Source organism: Hesperophylax consimilis, chromosome 2 (genome assembly GCF_061612785.1).
Source record: "Hesperophylax consimilis isolate HC1 chromosome 2, BYU_Hcon_1.0, whole genome shotgun sequence".
NCBI lineage: Eukaryota > Metazoa > Arthropoda > Insecta > Trichoptera > Limnephilidae > Hesperophylax > Hesperophylax consimilis.
The window spans coordinates 45598033-45625212 of record NC_142837.1 but is presented as its reverse complement, the minus strand read 5'-3'; the positions used below and the strand labels follow the sequence as shown (position 1 = coordinate 45625212).

Genomic DNA, 27180 nt, shown 5'->3' with positions numbered 1-27180 from the left:
ACGTACGCGCGAAATTCACAATACCTACAGGTAATATAAATTTACAAGCAGTAATAAGTACAATACCTAACAGTAATATAAATTCACAATCAGTTGTAAATACAATACCTAACAGTAATATACATTCACAATCAGTAATAAATACATATTTAAAAAATTGAACTGCCTAATTAGGAACTAATACCTGACAAGATATAATAACACATGGACATATTTAATTAAAATAAAACAAAACGCAAACGACAAATTATGACTTAAGATTGAAAAATTAGAAAGATTAATATATAACTACTTCTGCATATAACCCCACATTGTTGTTTATCAGTTGTGTAAAATTTAAAACACGTTTATGAGTAAGGGGGCTAGTTTTTAGCACTACGTTCAAGCTGCAAATGCGGTACTTTTTTAAACGCTTTAAATATAAAATACATGTTATTAATATGTTAATAAATCGTTCCTCGTGAGTGCTGCGGTCAAAGGTTAGTCGTTTATAAAGAAACCCTCCTGTGAATTGAACACGAACAGCAACAGTAACAAATGGGCCCCACGAAGATGAGTAGAAGGTCTCTATTAAAAACCCGCAGAGTCCGAATACTCGCTAATTTACTTCAACGCGCTCCGTTCCCATTCTATTCATTGAGGATAATAACATACCACGAATATTCAGCGTTTGCTAATCAAACCCGTATTTCGGCATTCTATCAAACCTAATAGTTACATGTATCGAACGGAACTAACTTGCTTACCGCTAACTGGCTAACTGGCTAACTGGCCAAGTGACTGACGGCTCGGTGCGCCCACAATTCCCACGCGAGGACTTAAATGTCCTTGTTAATGACACTCCCGCCGTATGTGTAGTTATTTGTAGGCGATCCCCACATCAGGACCCTTATGAAAAAAGTTCGCTTTACTATCATTATTTTCATACGATTTCATACAGATAGTTACCATTAGAGAAGAACAAATATTTTGGGACGATACTTAATCGTAAAAAAATGGCAACACCTTGAACATAACCGTAAATCACAAACATTAAAGCATCTGTCACCGTCATTTGCGAGCTGTGTCACGTGCTTGGTCACTATCCAATCGTTCGTCGTTTGAACCTTTATCATAATGATATGTCTTGGCTAAATTGCCAGCCTGATTACCGTATCTTGATCAACACGATATTTGTTTAATATTATGATGTGAAACCATAAAAACAGGGCAGCACAGATGCCAAAGCAATAGCTGTCACAACCCTTTTGAATTAATAAAAGTATGTTACATTATAAAATGAACACACATAGATATTTTTTATTCTATAAGTTGACAGTAGGTACTCGTACGTATGTAAAGTTCTCGTGTATGATTTCCTCAAAACAAAATGTTAAATCATCAAAAATACCAGCGAAATTCACAATACCTAACAGTAATATAAATTCATAATCAGTGGGTAATAAATACATATTTTAGTCGTTTTATGAATGCGTTAAATGTAAAACTGAATAAATATTCATGATTTTCACGTAATATAGTTACGTAAAACAATGAGAGATGACAGATGATGTCAAATAGTGTCCGCCTATACTATACTGTAAAGGTTTTCCATCCAATAAGAGGTGTTATTTTGATATTCAATCGTAAAAGATCAATGGTTTCGTTGCTTGTGTGGCACGTAGCGCCGTTTTGTTGAAAGTAAACGTTGTCCAGATCAATACCATCCAATTCCGGCCATAAAAAATCATTAATCATCTCTCGATAGCGCAATCCATTCACCGTAACTGTTGCTCCAGCCTCATTTTCGAAAAAGTAAGGTCCAATGACTCCGCCGGACCATAAACCGCACCAAACAGTCAGACGTTGAGAAAAGAGAGGCTTTTCAACAATAACTCTTGGGTTTTCCGAGCCCCAGATGCGACAATTTTGCTTGTTGACGAAACCACCGAGGTGGAAATGGGCCTCATCACTCAAGATGATTTGCATTTGATTCACTCAAGTGAATTTTAATAATTTCAATGCGTTGTTGAAGCGTGTATCGTTCCATTTTTATTAATGGCGTAGTTTCTACTTGTCAAATGTCAAAAAATGACAGCTTCAAAATTAACATCTATCGAAATAGCGGGCTATTCAAAATAACACCTCTTATTGGAAAAGCCTGTCCTTTACGAAAATCCAAAATAGAACACGCCCTTTTTTATCATGCATCCTAAGGAATAGATAAACTGGATGAAATAAAGCATAGTGTAAAGCAGGCATTACCCTACCTCCGAAAGCGAAACTTTGCTCCTTACGCCGTAACTTTGCACCACAATGGTAAACATTGCACCACAGGGGTAGACCTTAAAAAGCACAGTTGCTACAATTTTTTCAAAAATAAAAATTAATGATGACACAATTAATTACCTATTTAATTATTGGTAGTTTATTTTAAATTATATACTCTAAAGCATATTTACTTGGGCTCAAAGGTTTTATCTATATGATACCTTTAATTGGTTCAAAACGTTTACCGGTCGAAAATGGATCAAGTTAACATTTTCCTTAAGATTCCATACTTTCCCAAGATTTTCCCGGATATGTATTAAGTTTTCAACTGGGTCAGGTTTTTAAATAATGCGAAAACTAACATAAGAATTAGCCGAAACAGGGCAAAGTTACTTTCAATGTACCCAATTTATAAACAGAAATAATAATTTAAATATTTATTAAATTTACGACTGTGGTGTGAATTACAGCGCATTCTTCATTGCCATTTGAGCTAACCTCGTCAGCTGTTTTGAACACTAGTTTTTTTGCGCGAAATAATCTGTTTCTTGGGAAATACGCTAAGTTACGCGTGTGACAAGTTCCACCTTGATTCACTAACAAAACATGTCACGCAAGTACCACTCTGAAAAATGAAAAACTATTTTTCCAACAAACTTTTTAGGGATTTCAACATTTATATGAACTAGTCACTACTATTCATATATGTATAACTTGGTCAATTGATCTAATGATATGTTTGTGTTGTCCTCAGGCCGGAATGCTGCGCACAGAGCACGGGGAATACTGGCTGGAGCCCGCGCACCCCGCCCCACCGGAGGGTCAGGCCCATCCCCACGTCATCTACAAGCGGTCGGCAGCGGCGGGGAGCGGCAAGGGGAAGGGAAAGGGCAAACACAAGGGTATGGGCAAGGGAAAAGGCAAGGGAAAGGGAATGGCGAAGGGAAGGGGCAAGAGCATCGCGCGCAGGAGAAGACGCCGCCGGAAGAACAAGAACTGCGGCACCAAGGAGCCGCCCAGACCGGATGTACTGGCCCGAAGGACGATGGGTACTCATTCCAAGGTCAGTCCAAATTCAGAACCTCCTTACTATACTAATAAATACATTACTTTGTTATATTTAAACAATTAATATCATTATATTACTCTCTATGGGATGTGCGGGATCCGGATTCCGGAATAAAAATAAATACTTTAAGATTTATCATTATGATAAGCCGCCTCGGGAACCTTTCATTGGATGACCAACACCTCTGCCAGAGGTAATGCCCCATGTGGCAAGCTACATTTGGGGAGTTTGCAGGGATGCCTGGGTTGGTGAAGTTTGTCTAGGATTGGGAGAGGCCAGATAAGGAAGACCTTTTGATCTCTGGAGATCTGTAGATGACAGTACCAGTAGTATAACTTACTTTTTAATAATATGTCAGTAGCAGTGACTGGGCTCATCTTTCTAACACCTCCGAGATGACATACGCAGGATAAAATAAACATAATAAGATACTATGTTTAACGTATTAGCGATGAGTCGTTTACGAACGAGTCGAACAATTGAGCTAGTTCTTTTTGATGAGCCGTATTGGTATGACTCCCGGTAAACCGTACCACGGCTCAGTTAAACGGATACTTTTTTTCAGGAAGTATTTTAGAAAAATAGCACCATTAAAATTATCGTGAACGTCAACGTCATCTGACAGTCCTACATTTGGACTTGGGCCTATGTTCCTACATCTACTAACTACTTATATTCTTATTTTTCTCGTGGTACGAGGCGGCGTACCGTTGCAAAGAGTCATAACATCGTTCATACTCTTACGCTGGGAGCTAAAAGCTGGTAGCCGTGTTGGGGGAGCTGTATAGGGGCAGCCGTACCGGGGGAGCCGTAACGGGGGAGCCGTACCGGGGGAGCCATACCGGGGGAGCCGTAACGGGGGAGCGGTATCGGGCGAGCTCAGTATTCTCATTGCTCATACGTTCTGAGCTCACGGCTCCCAATCAGTTGAGCCGTCGTTCAATCAAGTTAACTCTTTGAGCTGTAGATTATTTAATGTTTTACGAATTGGTTTTCATTGTGAATACCTGAATAAATTAAAGCATTTTCTATCGTTTCGCCTGAGTAGAATTAAAAAAAATTTAAGCGAAAGATACTAAAAAAAAAAAAAAATCATTACAAATCTATGAACGTATATAAGAAACATCTTTAAAAAAACCATAATAAGGTTAAAATTATCTGTGCCAGTTTCCCTTGAGTAATTTTTTTTATTTCTTATAAACTTATTCACAAAATATATAAAAACCATTTTAGCATCTCTAGACTCTGTTTGCCAACCGATTTTTATACCTATTACCTGTATTCGTGGTGATATAAAGCACACTATGAATATACTTATTTTTGACATGTGGCTTCCTCTTAATAAAATGAGTCATAACCCATCGCTATACGTATGTATTTATTGCGCAACTGCGACCTCACTCTACCATTCATAAGCGCCTTGAAAGACACCGAATTTACCATCACAGCGCTAGTATTCAATACTTACAACTCAATGACATAAGCAAGTTGTTTGAACCATTTATGGCATTGAATTAAATAAAAAATAAAGAATTGTGTAACCTTTACATTTCCAATTAGCACTTCAACTTCCTTGTTTTTGTTATTGAAATCTGCGCGGACTTCTCTGGGATTAAATTGCGATCAGACGCTAAATTGCGAACGGATTTCACAGCTGGTCCAGATTTTATTTAAGATACGATATTTATACTTCGTGGAAGAAAATTATTTAAATGCGGGGTCAGCATTTCCTCAAATTAACTTCCTGTAACACTGTGATACAGCATTTTTCCAACATCAAATTAATTACTCGCGTAAGGCTCTGAGAACAATAATTTCCCTCAAGAACTAAGTTAACGAGAGATGGGAAGGCTGACAGAGATATTGAAAGAAGGGTAAATGCAGGTAACTCCATTAATGGAGGACTGAACGCGGTTTGCGTTAACAAAAAAATGTCCAAAGAAGCGAAGTTAGAAGTACACAATAGAGTGCTGTTACCTACCCTGATGTATGGAATTGAGGCATGGAACTGGCAGACAAAGGATGAAAGTAGATTGAATGCTGTTGAAATCAGATCCCCGAGGCGTTTGTGAGGTAAAACCATGTATGATCGTGTGATAAATGTGGAGATTTGCAAAGGGTGAAAGGCTGTTGTAAGCGTAACGAGAATGATTAAGAAAAGGACGCTTAGATGGTTTGGGCATGTAGAGCTAATGAGCGAAGAAAGGAGTGTAAGGAGAATATATGCTGCGAATGGTAGCAGAAGTAAATCAGATACTCGATTCGGGCCATGTCAAGAGTCAGAATAATAGAAGAGTATGTATGAATGTGAATGAGGCAAGAATTGTGTGCCAAGACCTAGTTGTTTAGCGATCCGTCCTCTTTGTATACCCTTATGGGGAAACGGCATGATGGTTAGTTATTTAGTTAGTTAGACTATATTTGGGATGCTGTGTGGTGGCTATTTTTGAGGAGAAGTAAGAGTGAACGTGGGTCTCAAGTGGGTGGGAAGGAAACGTGGAGGCATATCGTTCGTAAAACGACCCGTTCTCATGTGATAAATGTTCAACGCGCGTTTGGTGTGTCTCTCGACTTAGCACCGGTGCAGATGGGATCAATTGCGCTAGTATCAAAATACCGATAGAGCAAGGACCACATTATGTTTCTCCAAAGTCGATAGTGATTTTGGGGCTCCAGATCAGAGGTGGCTGTTAAATTCAAGAGTGGGGTGAACTTGCGATCTGTATAGTGTTGACGTTTGTCACATGAGAACGGTTTTCATGAAATTCAACAGCTCGACTGCGAAACGATTTTCCGGCCTCCATGTTTCCTCCCTCCTTCCAAATGGTTATCTTCAAGACCCGTGTTCACTCCTCCTTCCTCTCGTCAAAAATACCCTCCACCCAGCAATCCCAAAGATTACATAGGCCTCCTGTGTGGAGTTAAAACGGAGAAAACTTACTGAATCAAAATATTGCTAATTTATTAAAAATATTTTTAAATTATTCGTATTCCTGTTAAAAACGGGACTGCAGGCCTTTAACGAATGAATTGACAGGTTTCATGAAAAACTCTCGGTAAAACGCGAATATGTTATAAGTTGTTCATAAAAATTCTAATATTGTCACATTTCGTCTTTATATTTATCAGAAAAAGCGCAGCAATTAAAATGATACCATACAGTTTTTGCAATCATTGAAGAAATTAAAAAAAATATATTCAAAACATGATTTTCAAAGCCTTCTCTCAAACCGGAGTTATTCGATAATTTATTGTTGGTAGGTTAATGTTGTTTAAATTATCTCGCAAAAACTACACATACAAATAAAATTAACTTAATTTGTTTTTTTAGCAGTTTTTTGTTCGTTTTATCACATAGCATATAAAGGTGGGGTTTTTGCCAGGTGAGAATTTCTACGGACCAACCCAGATTCTCAGTTGTGGTAAAAAAAATATTACGTGGCTTTTCCGCGTGGTGTGCATGTAAATACATTTAAATCGAAAACAATAATTTAATTTAAATATTACCCACAAAAGCAGGAAGGGAATGAGTAATGCAGGCGAATGTCAACGCAGACTTACGCTGATGTTAATAAATTAATGTAAATTATTTTGTGATGCAATTTTTAATGAAATAATTTTTAAGGATCGTACCCACCAATGTAATCATTCAGAAGTAAATAATTCTAATAAGCCTACAAGATACATGAAACATAACGAGACACAGAAAAAATAAAAAGTAGGTTATAAAATTTTTAAATTAATTTTAAAATTTAGACTAAAAATTATAAATTAAAATTTTTATTTAAAATTTCGATTAAAATTTTTTGTTAAAAATCTATATTAAAATTTTAATTTAATGTTTTTGATAAAATTTTTCAATTAAAAATCTAATTTAAACTTTTAGATAAAGTGAATAGGTGTCCCATACAAATAAAAATCAGATGTTTTTTTTCGAGACACTATCTAGGTTACATACTAATTCTTTATAACTTTGTAATCATTAAAAAGCAAGATAATATTGTTCATTCTGAATTTCATATATGAGGCTAAAAAAAAGATTTCTAAAATGAAGTCCCAATGAACGAGTGGTTAGAGACGTTGTTCCAGTAAGACGGAGATCCTTGAGTCGATTACGAGTTGAGCCCATTTTTTTCTGTGTCTTGTTCTGTTTCATGTTTAGCTTGGATTTAACATTAATATATTTTTCTTCAATGATATAATTTTATTTTATCTCAAAGTGACATTTCAAGGAGCCCCCGTAAAAGAGTATTATATTTAATAAACTCAAATGAAGATCAAATATGTTTGATTAACAATCCTCTATTGAAGATTTTTCCTTTGAACTTATTTTTTCCCCTTCTGACGACCATATAATTCCATAATTAACTCCCCCCCCCCCCCTACATTAATTCTTCTGCCAATTTTGGTTTTCCTCTACCCCACCAGCCCTTCAACCACTCTCCCAGTTTAATTTATATTTAACATTAATATACGACTCTTTCTGATGAAAAGAACGTTGATCTCGATACAAGTAGATTCTGTGTTTGTTAAAGTGGTGTAAACTAGGTAATTGTTCTCGAAACAAGTTGATTATGTGTTTGTTAAAATGGTGTAAACTAGGTAATTGTTCTCGAAACAATTAGATTCTGTGTCTGTTAAAGTCGAGTAAACTAGGTTATGGTTATCGAAATATATAGATCCTGTGTCTGTGAAAGTGGGTAAACTAGGTAATTTGACTTTAAATCGATTTTTATAAAGCACGAATTCTTTCATAAAACATCTCAATGTTTTATTGCGAGTAGAACATATCTTGGCGGGAAATGTTCGAGCATTTTTTAAAGCCCTGAAAAATTTAATCAGGCCTATAAAAACTGTTTTAAAGTTCAAAATCTCCTACTTTATTTCCTACGAATCTCTTTTTGGTTAAGATTTTATTGTTGTATAATGTGGCAAATTTAGCTCTTTGGAAAATTATCGTAAAACATTTATTAATTATGTGTGACTGAACTTCGCGAAATTAAATAAAACACACTTTTTGGCGAAGTTTTTTTCTTATCTTAATCAAAACAGGCGGCTGATGCTAAGCCTGAATTTAAACCTTATCGCCATCTATATAAGGAGTTTTATTGCTAGCGGCCCGATTCCAAATGTTACACGACATCCACGCGCCAAGTACGTACCTAGGAGCTCGTCCTACGCGTAACAGAGTCGTAACTCATCTGGTATAGCTTTTAAATGAGCCCCGACTGCCGTCAGGACAAATGCCAAATTTACGATGCTCATCACTCATCACACACTCAATAATTCTTCGTTTCAAGAACTAGGTACGTACATTAAGTCTACGTGGACACTATAATATGTCTTACGTTTTACGCCGCTTCAATTATCTCATACTTATCTCCGTTACGATCTGGATAAGGCAGACGCTACAAGTCACCGGTTGGTATTTAGGTCGGACTCCGGTCTAGAGGGAGACTGGTCACTGGTTGAAAGCACAATTGGGTCAGTGCTGAGACTGTCGAGTCACTTAAACACATTAAACAGTAAACATGTCAGAAAGCTGCCGGCTTCATAATGCATAAAACATAATCACACAATACCCGCTCGACCCTCTCGGGACGTTAATGTCAAATGGAGTTGTAGCTGCGATAGGCGCCGCTTAGTGTCGTACGACGTGTGATCATAGCTGCGTTTAACACTCCCTGTTTCCATTTTCCATTAGTAACGACCGACGTTTCGGTTTAGATTTCGGCTGATAAATGAGTTTTGGCTGCGGTTTCTGAAAAATAGCCAAAACTTCGGCTCCGAAACCTGCATTCGTGGTGTGTCAGATCACGTTCGACTATTACTCGGGCGCGTATGCAATGTATGCATGCCTCTAGCTCTAGGATAATTTCAAAATTATTTTAAAAGTAGATGTTATATTAAGTTTGACTTAAACCTCCGTAATAAGCGTTCAAAAATAAGAAGTAATGATTTAGAAGGGAGACATGTAAATAATTAGAAGGAGCGCACTTTTATTCTAAAAAAACTACTATAATTAACAGGTGTACGCAAAAATATTTTACAAAACACGACTGTACGAAATTGAGCAAAAATCTCTCGTTTTGCCAGTAAGCCACGGCTTTACTATAATAATCACATAGCCGGGTACCTGCGCACCGCATTAACAAGTTAAGTGCTTACCCGTTTCTTTGTCTAAAATGGCCTAATATAAGGGACAATCAACACGCCTTTAATCGCACAAAAAGAGTGATAGAAAATGAAAATTTCACAACTGGAAACTTGATATTGAACTTTTTCAATGAATAGTTAGATTTATCGAAGATTTTCTTCTCCTGTTACTTTTGAAGCTGTCATTTTTTGACATTTGACAAGTAGAAACTACGCCATTAATAAAAATGGAATAATACACGCTTCAACAACACATTGAAATTATTAAAATTCACTTGAGTGAATCAAATGCAAAACATCTTGAGTGATGAGGCCCATTTACACGTCGGTGGCTTCGTCAACAAGCAAAATTGTCGCATCTGGGGCTCGGAAAACCCAAGAGTTATTTTTGAAAAGCCTCTCTATCCTCAACGTGTTACTGTTTGGTGCGGTTTATGGTCCGGCGGAGTATTGGACCTTACTTTTTCGAAAATGAGGCTGGAGCAACAGTTACGGTGAATAGATTGCGCTATCGAGAGATGATTAATGATTTTTTTATGGCCGTAATTGGATGGTACTGTTTTGGACAACGTTTACTTTCAACAAGACGGCGCTACGTGCCACACAAGCACCGAAACCATTGATCTTTTGCTATTGAATGTTAAAATAACACCTCTTATTGAAAAGCCCTATATAAAACACAGTCGCCATCCGTGTCTGTTTATCTGTGCGATTCGTTTTTCTACATATATGATGCGTGCGTATTACAAGTTGTCGACAGTTTTATGGGTCTGACCATAGACATATGAATATTAGTAGACCTGCCCTAAGTGATTAAAAGCGTATTATCCCCACTCCCCATACCGGTTCCATTGGAGCCGGCTGTGCTCGCGTATGGCCTCAAGTGAAATTTGAAAACGTGACGTCATCATTCTTGTGCGAACTATGGTCGAGGCATCATCGGTTCATTTTACGAAATAACACGGCAAAATGTTGACTTGTACTATGAAAACTTGTAAAAATAGATGTGAAAAAGAGAATAAACCCAATTGTCGTATTACATTCCATATATAAGCATTATTTCACTTTATTTTAAGCATATTCACATCGTATAATATGAATCAGTTGTTACTATCACATCGAGAAACGTCTGGACGCGAAACACAAAGCTGGTTGGTTGCTGGGAAGTAAATTATGAACATTTATAAAAGTGTCTTAACTAAATACTTAAACGAAATATTCGACTCTGAAAATAGAACCGAATTTTTTTGCCGAATTTGGACTTCGCAAATTTGTTCATAACGTGGCAAGTAATTTGCGCTCCCATGTAAAAATGTCTATTCATTCAAAAGCAGATTTTACTTTTATGAAGTAAATGGTGATATTATAATGCGAGATGCCTATTTACTGTCAGATTGATTTATTGACGAATCACAGTCAGCTTCACTCCCTTCGTTCTTCAACAGTTGATTTTACCCCTCGCCATTATCTTCTCGTCTATTAATTCCTATGTCTGTGGGTCTGACAGATTACGCTATACGCATCACGGCTTGACCAATTTAAGCATATCACTCGCATATGCTGAAATATGCCAAGCCATTAGAGTATAGCGTGGTCTGTCACAGGCTTTAAGAGAATAACATTCAGAAATAGTCAATTAGTTTTCATCATTTGATACTAGTATCAAGAATAACCAAAATCAGATACTCCGCGTGGGCTGTATGGGAGTGATTAATTAAGTCACTTTGATATTTCTTCCAGAATGAAATGATGATATTATAACCATCCATTAATTCAATTTCTAAATCTTATGTTAACTTCGAATGAGTACGTTGTACTTTTTGTGTTCATTTTGGGCATGAGGCCATTAAAACAGCGAAGTGCATTCAACTCTGCCCAAAACACATATTTAATATTTGTATTTTTTAGGCGGCAAGTATATATAGGTAATACGCAAACGACATTTGACTATGACAGTGACCTCGAAAATGTGAGGAAATTCTAACAATAGACTTGCGAACCCGCGTGAATGATATATTTATGTTAAATAATTCTAAATATTGGGAGAATACTAAAGCAATCGTCAGGAGTTACTTTTCCACACTATTTCTTTCATTGTGTAAAATACAGAAATAAGAATTACTAAAATATTTCACGAGACTTTGTAATGCAAAGCGCTTCATGGTGATATTAAAAAACTTTTTCTTCTGTTATTTAATATGTCATACGTATGAAAAAATTCACAGTGTATCTTTAAATGCAAATAAAGCATTTATCGAGAGACTTTAGCTCTATTTCAAACGAGTCGTTTTTTATTGAATATTTCCACCATTTTCACTAAATTAGTATCATTTTTTTAATATTAGCGCGCTCGTTCTAACATTCATATTTACATATCTCCCTTTCAAACCATCTTTGAAAGCTTACTACGGGGCCTTTAGGATTGGGGAAGGAGTAAGGAAGGAGTAGGGAAGGCGTGGGGAAGGAATGGGGAAGGAATTTATTTAATTTCAATATATAACATACAAAATAATTATATTTATTTTTCGGAATAACTTTATTGAGTAAAACCTCAAATTGTTATATTTAATTATTGAAGACAATATTAGCGATTTTTAAACGAAAATCTGAAACAGAAAAATCAGAAAAGGATACGGTCACATCTAGGACTCGAACCAATTATAAATTCGAAATAATTATATGTCACAGTGTACAAGTATTATGAAACACGAGTAATAATTTAAACATAAATAATAGTTAACTGTTGCATTTGATCATAAAATGATGACAGAAAGTATAAAATTAATTCAGCTCTATAAAGAGATACAGGTACATACTAAACATTATAAACAAATTTGAGTGGACTTGGTTATATTTCATAATAATTTTGAAGATATGATAGTATAGCCTTTTTGTACCTAGCTTCCTTGCAGTTAAACAGATCCGTTACATCTGCATACCTATTACTAACTTCATGTAATATAGGTACAAGCGAGTGTTTTAAATGCTCAGTCCTGGAATTGTTACAGTTAAATGGGGAAGGAATGGGAAATGTGTGAGAATGGATTATGGAAGCAGTAGGAAAGGGGTGGGGAAAGCATGGGAAATGAGTTGGAAAAGAGCGGAGCAGGAGAAGGGAAGGTGTGGGGATGAAGTGGGGAAGGGATCTTAAATAGAAATAAAGAGATTGGAGGTGGGTTAAAATCAACCACTAGGCAAATTTAATTATAACCTTAATTGGAATCTGGGAAAGCCTCCTGTAGTACACTAGAGGGAAACCAATCCCAAAGGTGTAATTCGATTAAGAATAGTGGTTGGGGATTTCAAGGGTTGTGTCGTCACTTCAGTGATAGGATAGCCCGTATAATTTTTACGGCATTTATGTATCAAAATGAACCGGAACATATTATACACACTGTTTCATGAAAAATACTTTATTTTAGGTTGAATTAGGTTTTTTTAAGCACAATAGATACAATAACCACAAATATTAAGTTTAAATAATAACAGTACCTAATAGAAAAGACCTATGAGAAGAGTAATAAAGCATGATGTATATAGAATATTAATTTAGAGTTTGGCATAACCAGCCTCATTAGGCGAACCTTTGAGGCAGAATTTGTAGCAAATTATAGAATCTATTCTGTCTATGGTTTAGCTACTAGTTACGCGTATATGATCCTACCTAACCATTAATCACACCCAACCTTACTAAAAACGTAGTGTAAATATTACGCGGCGCGTAAGGTCAGAACAGTGAAAAACTTGACTTATTGCCATGGCGTTTTTTTCGTTAAAACGGTCTTAAACCAGGCTCCAGGCCGACTTTACCACACCAACAGGCGTGTAAGAATCTAATTAGTAAGGCGGACAGTATTTTAGATGTTTACCGACATTTTTTGCGTATATCCGATACCATGCAATCACAACACAACGACGTTTTACACAATACTAATAATGCCGACGACACACAGTGGGCTGAAAATCGCCTTTCATAGACATAGAGACTTGAATTTTCAAGGGTATTTTTTTTGGCTAGAAATGGATTCTGCTGATCATTACTATGCTATGAAATTTCGTACGAAGCAATTGCGTGTACAAATGAAGGAGTTTTCATTTTTTAAAGAAAAAAATTGTATGGCACTGACATTAAAAATGAGGCTATCTCTGGAATCATGGGGTTGGCCTTTCTATCCTTACACAAATATACTTCTATTTATTTGTATTTTTTTTGAATACTTCGTATTGTGGCGCAAGCTGCGATTTTTTTTTTTTAAATCCTCAAGTTGAAAAAAAAACTTTTTTATGTTGATGATTCATTTTAATGCTGTACTTTTGCCTCTGAAGTAAGTTAACAATAATTTAGAAGGTAGGTTTGGGTGCCGCCTCCCCGGGAACCATTTATAGTATAACCAACACCTCTACCATAGGTCACCTTAGGTGGTTCACTACGTTTGGTGATTTAGCAGGGGTGCGCGGGTTCATCGGGTGAGGTGTGTTCAGGATGCGCCTTCCCGCCAGCTGCGTGGGGTGCCAGATCGGTAGAGGCTGGTTTGAGGAAACCCTTTGACCTCTCCAATGTATCAACATCTTTTAAATATCAAATAAAAAACTATGTGATTTATAAATAAATAAAAAATTAATCGCCTCGCACCGCAGTGGGGGGGATGAATTCAAGTGTATGTCACTCCTTAACACACTCACCCTACCTGAGTCCTACCCACCCCCACCATCTTTTTTCCTTCCCTGATCTTCACTTTCTTCCTTTTCTTAAAAAAAAACATCCACACAGCATCCCCAAAGATGACATAGGCCCTGAGGGAAATCATTTTCCTCAGGCTTCCTATGTGGAGCTTATATAAAAAATACAAGATTCTACCCGAATAAAATTAAAATTGAGCGAAGTTGATATGGTCGAAGTAGCTCGGCGGTTAGAGTAATGCCCGGCAAGGAAGAGTAGTCAGCGCAGTCCTGGGTTTTATTCTCAGATTCGACCGAATTTTTTTCCGTATTTTTTGTTTCACATTTAGCGTTTGAGATTGGTTAATAATAATTGTCTTCAGTGATTGAAAATTTAAGGTTTTGTCTGAATAATTTCTGCCAGTATAAAAATATAGAATAATCATTAATGGGCTTTGTTTTGTTACAGAGTGAGGAGACAGTGCGTAAAGCCAGGTCCGTCAGCAGACCACGCCATGTGGAGGTTCTGCTGGTGGCAGACTCCAGCATGACGGACTTCCACCAGAAGGGAAACGTGGAGACCTACCTGCTCACCATCATGAACATGGTGAGTTCGCCCTAACACAACCAACCAATTAACTGACGTACTTATCACTGCAGGCAGCCAAAAGAAGAACAGAAGACACCAGGTTTTTTGTTATTCCGCTGCCAAAATTTGAACAGAAAAAAATCTTTTAGACGCTGTATGGACTGTCTTTTTGAGGAGAAGACCCATAATGTAGGAGGGAGGAAACGCAGAGGCTGGCAAATCGTTCCACAGCCAAGCTATTGCACTCAAGAACGAGTCGAGCGACCCGTTCTCATGTGACAAATGTCAACCGTGTACATATGATGGGTGCGTGTTTGGCGTATTTCCCTACTATGCACCAGTGCTGAAGGGATCAATGACGCTAGTTCCTCGGAACATATCCCATTGTAATACCGGTAGAACAAGGACAGCATACCTACTTGGCGCCTGTGCTCTAAGGATTACAATCCGTTTGTTAATGCACGATACTATATAATATGATATACCCTTAAAACCCGATGTACGAAGCATTATTTTTAAAGTTTTGGTTTTCATGGACTTTTAAAAAATCAACCAATACAAATTTATTTTTTTTTACCATAAAGGGTTTCTTAAATAAATAAAATAATAATTAAATGATTTAAATCGGGATTGAACCTACCTACCTCAGACCTAGATTCGACAAGTTTACCAACCACGCCAAATGCCGATCGGGTAGGACCGACATTTATTTCGTACGTTAATTGCTGAATGCATTGATGTAATTGTTAGATGGCAGAAAGTCATCCGATTTCAGAGAAATGCGTATATCTATCGTACGTGATTGCCAACAAAAAATGATAGAATGCATTTTTATCGTCAACAGGTGAATTTAAAGCGAAGCTCAATGGTAAATAACTATTTTGATTAATTTTTATAACGAATTGTTGTACATTATGAATACCACAGACATAGGAATTAATAGACGAGAAGATAATGGCGAGGGGTAAAATCAACTGTTGAAGAACGAAGGGCGTAAGGCTGACTGTGATTCGTCAATAAATCAATCTGACAGTAAATAGGCATCTCGCATTATAATATCACCATTTACTTCTTAAAAGTAAAATCTGCTTTTGAATGAATAGACATTTTTACATGGGAGCGCAAATTACTCGCCACGTTATGAACAAATTTGCGAAGTCCAAATTCGGCAAAAAAATCTGAATTCTATTTTCAGAGTCGAATATTTCGTTTAAGTATTTAGTTAAGACACTTTTATAAATGTTCATAATTTACTTCCCAGCAACCAACCAGCTTTGTGTTTCGCGTCCAGACGTTTCTCGATGTGATAGTAACAACTGATTCATATTATACGATGTGAATATGCTTAAAATAAAGTAAAATAATGCTTATATATGGAATGTAATACGACAATTGGGTTTATTCTCTTTTTCACATCTATTTTTACAAGTTTTCATAGTACAAGTCAACATTTTGCCGTGTTATTTCGTAAAATGAACCGATGATGCCTCGACCATAGTTCGCACAAGAATGATGACGTCACGTTTTCAAATTTCACTTGAGGCCATACGCGAGCCCAGCCGGCTCCAATGGAACCGGTATGGGGAGTGGGGATAGTACGCTTTTAATCACTTAGGGCAGGTCTACTAATATTCATATGTCTATGATGAATACCAAGAAATAAAATAATAAAATAAAACCGGCATAGTCCAGTGGTAACGCATTGGACTGCCATTCCGAAGGTCGCGGGTTCGAACCCGGCGTGCGCAAATAAATTTTATTTGATTTATTTGTGTTATTTCACAATTAATTAATTAAAATAATTAAAATAATATATAGTATATTTGCGGCACGTTCCAGAGTGGAAGATACTACCAGTATCGCCCTGGTGTAAGACCACCATTCAGAATTGAAACGTTGCTCCAAATGGCTTTAGCCGTGTTTAGTGACTAGATCTGAATAGCCAGGTACTTCCCCACCTTCCTCTTTCCCTTCCCCACTTACCTTCAGCCTCACAACATCCCCCAATCGGGGATGCCATAGTCTCACTGGCTCCAGACGGGAGCAGTTGGGACTCTTGTGAGGTATTCACTATAAAAAATAAAAAAATAAAAATAAAAAAAAATAAATATGCTTTAGATAAATTGAAGGTTTTCCTATCGTTTCGCTTGCGAAGAATACAAATAAAAAAATTATTTACTCAATAAAGAATATAAATTTAAACTACTAAAAAATATTGTTTTTCAATAGAAATATATGAACGCGTAAAGGAAACAACTTTTAAAAAATACAGTATTATAGCTAAGATTAAATTAAGTGAAATTCATGTAGATGAATTTAAAAGCTTAAAAGGACCATATATACAGCGTTTATATTTACAATGCCATAGTGTTATGCAGTCAGTTGCATAACTGTCTTTTGTAGGATAAAAGCCTCAAAATCTTGTCTGTTTTCCTTGCAAATCGGTGGTGTTATTATTGCAAAAATACACATTTTTATTTGTATATTACTCTCTTACTTAAGGTCGTTACTATACACATAATTGTTATATTTAAACCTTGGAGAAAGCAATATACGAAACATGAAACAGAACAAGACACATAAAATAAAATAAAAGGTAACGATCGCAAGCGGGAAACACATTCTTGCGAATAAAGTAGTGGATGCATGGAAAAAACTTCAACAACATGTCATTGATTCTATTAATTTAAACCAATTTAACGCTCGATTGGATTCTTATGGAGAGAAAAAGGGAGAGATTAACTTATTTTAAATTAAAAACAACTGAATTAATTTTAATTATATTGAAATTGTCAGACAGAAGAATTTTCACTGACTTGGTTTTAGTCACAAAAATGATTAAGTTTATTTTTTTATTGTTATCAAGTTTAATTTGTAGAACTACATTTTAATTTTTATTTTTTATATATTCAATAATATTATTATTACATTTATAAAAACATTTTATTTTTAAACAAGTTCTGCTGTGTAATTATTATTACGCGTGACAGCTGTTTTGCCCTCTGAAGGCATTATCAAACTGTCAGATAACTGTCTGATAATGCCTTCAGAGGGTGAAACAGCTGTCACGCGTAGTAATAATTACACAGCAGAACGTCTTTTTATATATTCAATAATATTATTGAATTTTTATTTTTTTTTATTTTTATATATTCAATAATATTATTGAATATACAAAATAAAATAAATAAAAAGATTTAGTTGATAGTCCAGTTTTGCTAGAATTGATAAGCTTCCGGAATCCACAACGTAATACTAGAAGTCAGGATTTATTTCACTGCGGAAATGCGAAAATTCTGGGACTAACTACCATATGTATTCCTCTTTGCCCAGAATACTAATGGAGGGAAACAATTATACCAAGTCAGTGGACATCTTCAATTTATCTTTAAACTAATATAAAATCTTGTTAATAAAGCAATTCAGACATGTACAATAAATAATGTATATTTCTTAATATTCGTATGTAAAAGCCCCGAAAAAGGGCGTTAATTAATAAATAAAGAAATAAATGATAAATAAACTTATTGACAAATCAGATATGAGCTCATCAGTGGAGTTCTGCCTCAATAACAATCTTTCCTCTCCTTAGGGATTTCCCATGTAGAGCCAATGCGTAAAAAAAAAGATTTAAATGAAACCTAAAGCTTTGTATGTTTCTGTAGGTTTCATCGTTATACCTGGACCCAACCATCGGAAACTTCATCAACGTTGTGGTTGTGAAGATAATCCTGCTGGAAGAGGAACAAGAAGACGGGCGTGGGCTGAACATCACCACCAACGCGGACACCACGCTGGCCAACTTCTGTCGCTGGCAGAAGGACCTCAACCCTGACGGGGACAGCCACCCCAACCACCATGACGTAGCCATCCTCATCACCAGGAAGGACATTTGTGCCAGGCAGAATGTCCCTTGTAGGTATGGCTCTTATCTAATCTTATACCAGATTTTATAACATGTTTTAATTTAAGTAGAAAAAGTAACAAAATAATAATAAACTATAGTTAACTGTCATATATAAAGAAGAGGCGTTCGAGCTAAGCACTCCCTAAATTTCAGCCAATCTAAAAATAATAATAATAATTACCAACCAATAATACCACCAAAACCAAAAATCAAAAGTATTAACATTAGTTTATCATTTTTTAAAAATCAGTTGCTGTTACGTCTGTTGACAGTGGCTGCAGGTTGCAATATGTTGTATTGAAATCGATTCGGTTACTGTACTTGTTATCTATTACAGACATGGTCGACAAATCCTTTTCGCACGAGCAAAAATTAATACCTCTTTAACTGAAGTGACGGATATTCTTGTATTATGACAGTGATCTTCAGAATCGAGACAACGATTTCCATTTATGTCTTGACAACATCGTGACATCATTTTTGTTATGTGGTCATTTTAATTAACTTTTTATTTGAATTAATGGCCTTAATATTACAGTGAAATTCTGGCATAAATAAATATTTTTGGACAAGAAAAAGGCTTCGTCATATTTATCTTTATTTTTGAGGGTCACCCAACTCTCGATCCCTCGGACAGTTGATCCCTCGGAGAGCTGATCCCTCGGACAGCTGATTACTCGGACAATTGATCCCTCGGAGAGCTGACCCCTTGGACAGTTGATCCCTCGGAGAGCTGATCCCTCGGACAGCTGATTACTCGGACAATTGATCCCTCGGAGAGCTGACCCCTTGGACAGTTGATCCCTCGGAGAGCTGATCCCTCGGACAGTTGATCCCTCGGAGAGCTGATCCCTCGGACAGCTGATTACTCGGACCATTGATCCCTCGGAGAGCTGACCCCTTGGACAGTTGATCCATCGGAGAGCTGATCCCTCTGACAGCTGATTACTCGGACAATTGATCCCTCGGATAGCTGATCCCTCGGACAGTTGATCCCTCGAAGAGCTGATCCCTCAGAGAGCTGATCCCTCGGACAGCTGATTACTCGGACAATTGATCCCTCGGAGAGCTGACCCCTTGAACAGTTGATCCCTCGGAGAGCTGATCCCTCGGACAGCTGATTACTCGAACAATTGATCCCTCGGATAGCTGATCCCTCGGACAGTTGATCCCTCGGAGAGCTGACCCCTTGGACAGTTGATCCCTCGGAGAGCTGATCCCTCGGACAGTTGATCCCTCGGAGAGCTGATCCCTCGGACAGCTGATTACTCGGACAATTGATCCCTCGGAGAGCTGACCCCTTGGACAGTTGATCCCTCGTAGAGCTGATCCCTCGGACAGTTGATCCCTTGGAGAGCTGATCCCTCGGACAGCTGATTACTCGAACAATTGATCCCTCGGAGAGCTGACCCCTTGGACAGTTGATCCCTCGGAGAGCTGATCCCTCGGACAGTTGATCCCTCGGAGAGCTGATCCCTCGGACAGCTGATCCCTTGGATATTTATTCTATAGGGCCTATGTAATCTTTGGGAATGCTGTGTGGATGTTTTTTTTGAGGAAAGGAAGTTCTAAATATCAGTGTTTTCAAGGAAAGGAAGGAGAGAAGGTTTTGGGATTGTAAAATGTATGAGGGTTGGGTAGGACGTATGATCTATCCTTCCCGCTGCCGCGCGAAGCGATGGGTCAAGAGAGATCAGTTGGAGAGGTCAAAGGGTCTACCCAAACCAACCTCTCCTGATAAGGCATGCAACATACCTAGGATAGACGAATCATGAACATACCTCACCCGATGAACCCGGGCACTCCTGCTAAGCTATCAACAAACGTAGCGAACCATTTGGCGTGACCTATTGAAGAGGTGTTGGTTATTAATAAATGGTTCACAGGTCGGCGAAACCCAAAACCGCGTCCCAAATAAAATCTAATGTTTTCAAATCATCGTCTTTCTAAAAAAGTTTCTAAAAAAGACCTACCCATATCTCCTAATTATATTTTTTACTTCTACCATCATGTAGAATCACTTCCCGAAGTTCATGCATTTTATCCCCGGACACCCTGTAAAAATGCCACTGTGACAAGTACTGCATTCTTGTACTTCAAATTAGTGATGGGCGAGATCGAAAAAAAATAATGCCTCTAAGATATTTATCCTAATTATTAATCGAATACCTCCGGTTTAAAAAAATATGTTCTTTTTTCGAATAAGTGAGATTCCTTGGGGCAACAACCATGTAAGACCGATATAATCAACAAGAAAAAATTTAGGATTATATGGTTTGGACTTGTAGAACAAATGGACCGAGAAGAGTGTCGGGAGATTTTTTTTAATCGCGAGTGAACCGAATAGAGTTTATCTATGAGAGGATGTATAGCAAAACAGAGTATCTACGAAAGAAATAATTTAGTAGCGATCCATTCTGTTTGGAGGAGTGTTGGTTAGAAGCACTTTTTTCGAAGCATCGTTATACTAAATACAATATCGATTAATATTAATGTCACTATAAATAAAAATGCCAAATTCCACTTCGATAATGGCTTTGAATGCCGAAACAGCCCTTAGAATAATAAAAAAAAATACTTGCACAACTCAATAATCCAATAATCACCACATTTCGTTTATTTTAACTTAAGGCGATGCACTACGTCGTGTAATATTTTAAATTGAGCCGCTATCAATAACAACCCTTACGTAGATGGCGATAAGGTTTAAATTCCCGCTTAATACCATCCCCCTGTTTTGATTTATACAAGAAAAAAACATTGCCAAAAAGTGACTTTTATTTTATTTTTTGGATGTTCAGGCATAAATGTTTAATTTTTTTTCAATAATTTTATAAATAACTTAATTTGCCACATTATACAATTAAATTATAACCGAAAATGGGTTCGTAAGTAGGAGATTTTGAACTTTAAAGCAGTTTTCATAGGCCTTATACATTATTTTTACTGGGCTTATAAAAAGATTTATCTAAAAAATACTCGATTAGTTCAAAGGCCAAGATGTATTCTACTCGCAGTATTTAATTTAAGCATCTGAAACATTTCTAAGCGACCAAATTTTCAAACAAAAAACACATGATTTTGCATTACTACGTATGGCATCGCCTTAAGAGGAAGCTACAAGCCGAAAATATAAATATTCTTGGTATACCTTATATCGTAGGTAATAGGCATTACAATCGCTTGACAAACGGAATCTAGAAACGTTCGATTTCAAGCACAAAACTGGTTTTTAATTATAATATAATCTGAACCTCTTCAAGTTCCGCATTTATAAAGCCCTTCCTACAGCCCCTACCTTACACCGCCTCACAACTCTGCCCAACCCAATCGGGTGGCGCCAAAGCTCCCCTGCCTTAACACTGTACATAAAAAATAATAAATGTAATTCTATGAATTGAAAACAATAACAATTAATAATTAAACATATATATTAATAACTGTTTCTTTCAACATTTGATTTTTAAATGGATTTTTTCTACGATCATTCGATTATTGCGGTGATTCAGAATCAGATATTTAATTTATGCCCATCTCTTTTCTAAATTGCTAATTAAATCAATATGAATAGTATGCGGATATATTTTTTTATAAACGGTTCGAGTCCACTTGCATAGAAATGCAATAGTTACAGAAGTCGACCTTGCCTAAGATGATTATCGCAATACAAATCCCTCCGCTAGAATATTATTATGTTTAAATATCAACACTCGTGTCGATTGATTTCAACATACCCACACATTGCAAAGTTTATTTTTTCGGCAATCGACGGAATCCTAAACTTCTTTAGATATTATATTATATATTCTGTTTATATTGCGCAGATGAATGAAAACTTCAACAAGGTGTTCAGGCGAAGCGCTTAGCCGGCACGTGCTAATTATTTAGTAGTTATACCGTTATTTGTTGTCAATAATGATCAGCAAAGTGAACAGTGAACACTGGATTTTGGTCAGTCGAGGTGTAGCTCGAAGTCCGGCCACACTTTAATCAAAAAAGTCCATTGCTCTAAAAATATATAGCCTAATGACTAATTGTAATGTTTAGTATTTTGATTAAATACTGGTAAATAATACAAAGACTCCGATAAAGTATAATTTTACATATTAAATTTATTGGAAAAACTTTTCTTTTAATAAAATTTGAACGTTATACCCATCAATATCATATATATCTCCGAAGAAGAAGATAATACTAATAGATCTAAATGAAATATGAAACAGAACAAAACACAGAAAAATATAAAGGTAAATATAAAAGTTACCTAGTCATTCTTGTCGATCTTATATTTTAAATTCAGAATTAACAATTTTTTCCCATATTTTGGCTGCCAACTTTTTGAATTATTTCAAAGTTCCGAAGATTTTTTTATAACCTAAATAGTGTCTCGGATAAACATTTCCGATTTTTTTTATTTATATGGGACACCTATTGACTTTTCTAATATTCTAAATGAATATAATTTTTTTTTGGAATAATTTTTTTTAATAACTTTTAAAGGTTATGTATATCATCGTAACATATCATTGAAGAAGCAATAATACTAATAAATCGAAACTTAACGTGAAACAGAACAAGAAAAATAAAAAGGTAACGATCTCAACTGGGAATCGAACCAAGAAGAAGACAGATCCAAGGTTCTATTTCCAGTTGAGACCGTTACCTTTTTATTTTCTCTGTCTTGTTCTGTCTCACGTTTATTCTTCTTCAATGATTTTTTAAATGTATTTTAAGCACAACTTGAATGGCGGTTAAAATGGAAGAAGGCTTACGAACTCTTTATACATCTTTTCGCATCCGTACAAATCAGAGACAATCGTTCAAGTTTATTATACAATATCTGACCTACGTTAATTACACATAGATGTCTCGATTTACCCTAGAAAGTTCGATTTACCCTCCGGGCCTCTGGCATACTAACCGTTATATTTCTTGTAGATGCTGCCAGAAAGTCAGAGAATTTGTTTGTATTTTCACTTCTCAATATAATCCAAATAAATGGGAATATATAATAGAATATATCAAATTTAGAAATCAAACAAAAAACAAGTTTTAAGAACGGATTTACGGTTCTCATCTCAAAACTAAACTAAAATAACGGATAATAGAAAAAATATGTATTATACAAATGTATCATAAACATTACTGTCATCTGACTTTTTGTCGTTTCATTTAAAAATAATTCATAAAAATTTCATAAAGTTTCTTAAATATTTCTCAAATTGCGGTCGGATCTTTTGATTTCACGTCCACCTTTCAATTATTCTGTGGTTAAGTTCGATATTTGAATATAAAGCTTGTTGTTTTCTCTTTCTAACACCGCTTAGTTCATACTTCTAACTATGACAGTAAGGGGGACACAACATTTTCTATGAGACCATGTGAGCTAAAAGCCAACAAATTGACTCTTCGGGTAAAATAGCTGTTTTTTTTCCCAAAATCAAACAAATTAGCTTGAGGAGTTTAAAGATTAGGAACATCTAGATCTGCTGATCAGAGTAAGCTTTCCATCGAGTCTTCTCGGACACATAGTTCCGATATATTATGTACCTATGCTGGCGCCATTCCCTGCCATAATTTAGTGAGAATTCGTTAGGAGCTGACCGCACTAGTTGCTACACTCCATTATTATCTATGAAGTATGAAGATGAGGACTGCAGGAACAATCAAACAATAGCCAGTTAGCATTCAGCAGATAGCACTCTGTTGACAGTCTGTCGGCCAAGTCCCAGACGCCTGCCTAATGGCTGAGATCGTCACCATCATTCTCCATTCTCCATTGTCTGGTCCCATTAGTATTCCTCCCGCCATCTCTTGTCGGTGAGATAGCATAACACATAACATAACCTATATTATACAGGCTCATACCAGTGGTTGTGTTGTTTTACCTTCAACTCGGAGGTGGTTGAGCTCGCCCAAATATTAAAAATTCCTCCGTGTCCTCGTAATGAACCTCTTTCTAGTTTACCGTCTGCTCTGAAAGGGAAAGTCTTCAAACCAGCACGTCGCGCGTCGTTCTGCTTTGGAGCTTTTGGATATAACAGGATCACTAAAGACTTAGTGAATAGAAAACCAGAGACTGAGGGCCTTACTAATGAAGTGAGAAAAATTAATTGGCAGCGGGGTAATTGTAGTAAGTATCTGACGAAATAGGGGCTGCGTTGGATTTTACTGATTTCACGAATCGTATTTAATTCATACTAGCTAGTTGCCCTTTTTTTACACAGAGTTTTTGAAATCAGATGTGGCAGCAATTCTCCTGTTATTTTTAACAACAAGTGCGTAAAATTTCATCAAGATGTAACAAAATTCCGTTTTAAGGGGTGGGAAAGGGAGATTGGGTGATTTTTATAATTTTTTTATAAGCAGTCACCTTCCTTTCATTTTGTAGGTCAAGTGTGGAAAATTACATCAATCTCGGAGAAAATCGTAGATTTATATAAAAATCAAATTCACGCCCCCCTCCTGGTATCCGTCACAGATACTCTTATCTATTAAAATAGATAGATAAAAAGCTTTTTTATAGTAAGGAAATACTTAAAAATCATTTATCTTATCTTAAAATTACTTGGCGTCTTGCGTAGATTAAACTGTATAAAATAAACAAAACTTATATTTACAGATGTAAAAGCTACTCATAAAAATGTCTATTTCGTAGTAAAATCAGTGTAAAACCGTTTTTAAAAACTTTTCAAAACACTTCTTGTAAATTGGTATTCCTTGATATAAATATGATCAGATACTTCTGAAAACCGTGGTCATGCAAAAAATATAGTAATGAGACCTCCGAAAGTTCATGCATCTCGCAGTCAAAAAAGGTCATACCAGACTGCGTTAGTTCGACCTATCTCTATCTCGCAAACTCCTCGCCTCGGTTCGACTCGATTCGACTTAGTTCGACTTGGTTCAATTTGGTTCGAATTGTTTCGACTTGGTTGGACCCCACGATGACACTCATCGATAAACTCAATACATTTTTATTCACTTTAATTCCGTCAACGCGTTCACATCAAAAAAAGTTTACCATTTTCGACAACGTACTTATTTTTATAATTTACAAATTACAATTATGAACTCCAACCAGTTACAATTAACATTGAATCAGAAATTCCCCAAACTGTACCATAATTTTGCTCGATATACAGAGCAAATCAAATCATTTGATCACCGAACACCGAAATCGTAAAATCCTCACATATAAATTTGTCATTATATTGAAATATTTTAACGATGAAATTATTTTTAATAGAGATGTTCATAATTACGAAACCAGAAATGTAAATGGAATTAGATTGCCACATATGAAGAAATCAAAATCACAGAACTGCCTAATGTACAAAGGACTAAAGATATATGATGAAATGCCTGAAAGTCTGAAGAATAAAGGAAGAATGAATGTATTTAAAAAGAAATGTTATGTTTATTGTAAAAATATTTAAAGTTACAAAATGAAATATTATCTTGTTTATATTAGTTTATATTCAAATTTGTATAAACTAACTCAATAAATAATAAATAAAACAATTTAAAAACAATAAACAATTTTACATAAATTATTATAGCCTACTTTTACTCCTACTTTTTTTTCGTTCAAACTGAATTTTTTAAACTAATTTTCATTTACTCAAGGAGGCACGTAATTTCAATTGTTTAAAACATTTGCCTGTTCAAATAAATAAATCTACCATCGCAACTACTCGAAATATCGCAACTACCTTGAAATACATCATTTTCCAAGCCCGAATCATTGATCACACCTAGAATAAACTTCTGCTATTTGGGCTCCATATCAATGAAAAAATACATAGAATTAGTGAATAATTTTGTTTTTTAGTTTTTAAGTTTTTTTATAATATGAATTCATGGTGAATACCGATTGAAGAATTTGCTATCTGGAATGCTCTTCAAAAGTCTTCAATGTAAAAGGAATAGGACCTTTCATGGAAGCAATTAAGCCCCCGCACCCAATTTATACCAATTTTTAACACTCTTTTAATTTTTTCAAATAAATATATGTTGTTTTTAAAGATAATATCTATACATTTGTTATGCCGAAACGTTACTTATATTAAATTCCTTCTATAGAAAAAAATCGCAAAGTAGGCTCAGAAAATTATTAAAAACACGTTTTGTTCTGTTAATCAATGTGTTATAGGCATGAAAAAATGAAATGTATCTTTTAATGCAACTAAAGCATTTGTAGAGAGATTTTTTCTCTATTTCGAACGAGTCGCGTTTTATAATATTTTCACTATTTTCGCCTAATTATTATCTCCCTCTATCATTCGTATTTACATATCTTCGTTTCAAACCGCCTCTGAACGCTTACTACGGGGCCTTAATGATATCTCTAGGTCTCTTGACATTTTCAACATTTGCCTTGAAGGTACTGAAGAACTTGAAGATAAGATATATTATTAAGATATATTATTAAGATATATTATTAATTTACATGTTTTTATTTTATGTAAATTATTTCATATGTGCTTGTAATACACATTTAAAAAACACTCTACAACCTGCAATTACACATTGACGATTGACACCTGT

At 35.8% G+C, this 27180-nt stretch overlaps 1 protein-coding gene across 1 annotated transcript in view; it reads left to right on the top strand.

Moving 5' to 3' along the window:
• Positions 1-27180, top strand: part of AdamTS-B (ADAM metallopeptidase with thrombospondin type 1 motif B) — a 213503-nt gene that overhangs the window by 109494 nt on the left and 76829 nt on the right. The window contains exons 5-7 of the mRNA XM_089643485.1: positions 3005-3313; positions 14604-14741; positions 18389-18642. Of these exons, the coding sequence (XP_089499611.1) occupies positions 3005-3313; positions 14604-14741; positions 18389-18642 (701 nt within the window). The remainder of the gene's footprint in view (positions 1-3004; positions 3314-14603; positions 14742-18388; positions 18643-27180) is intronic.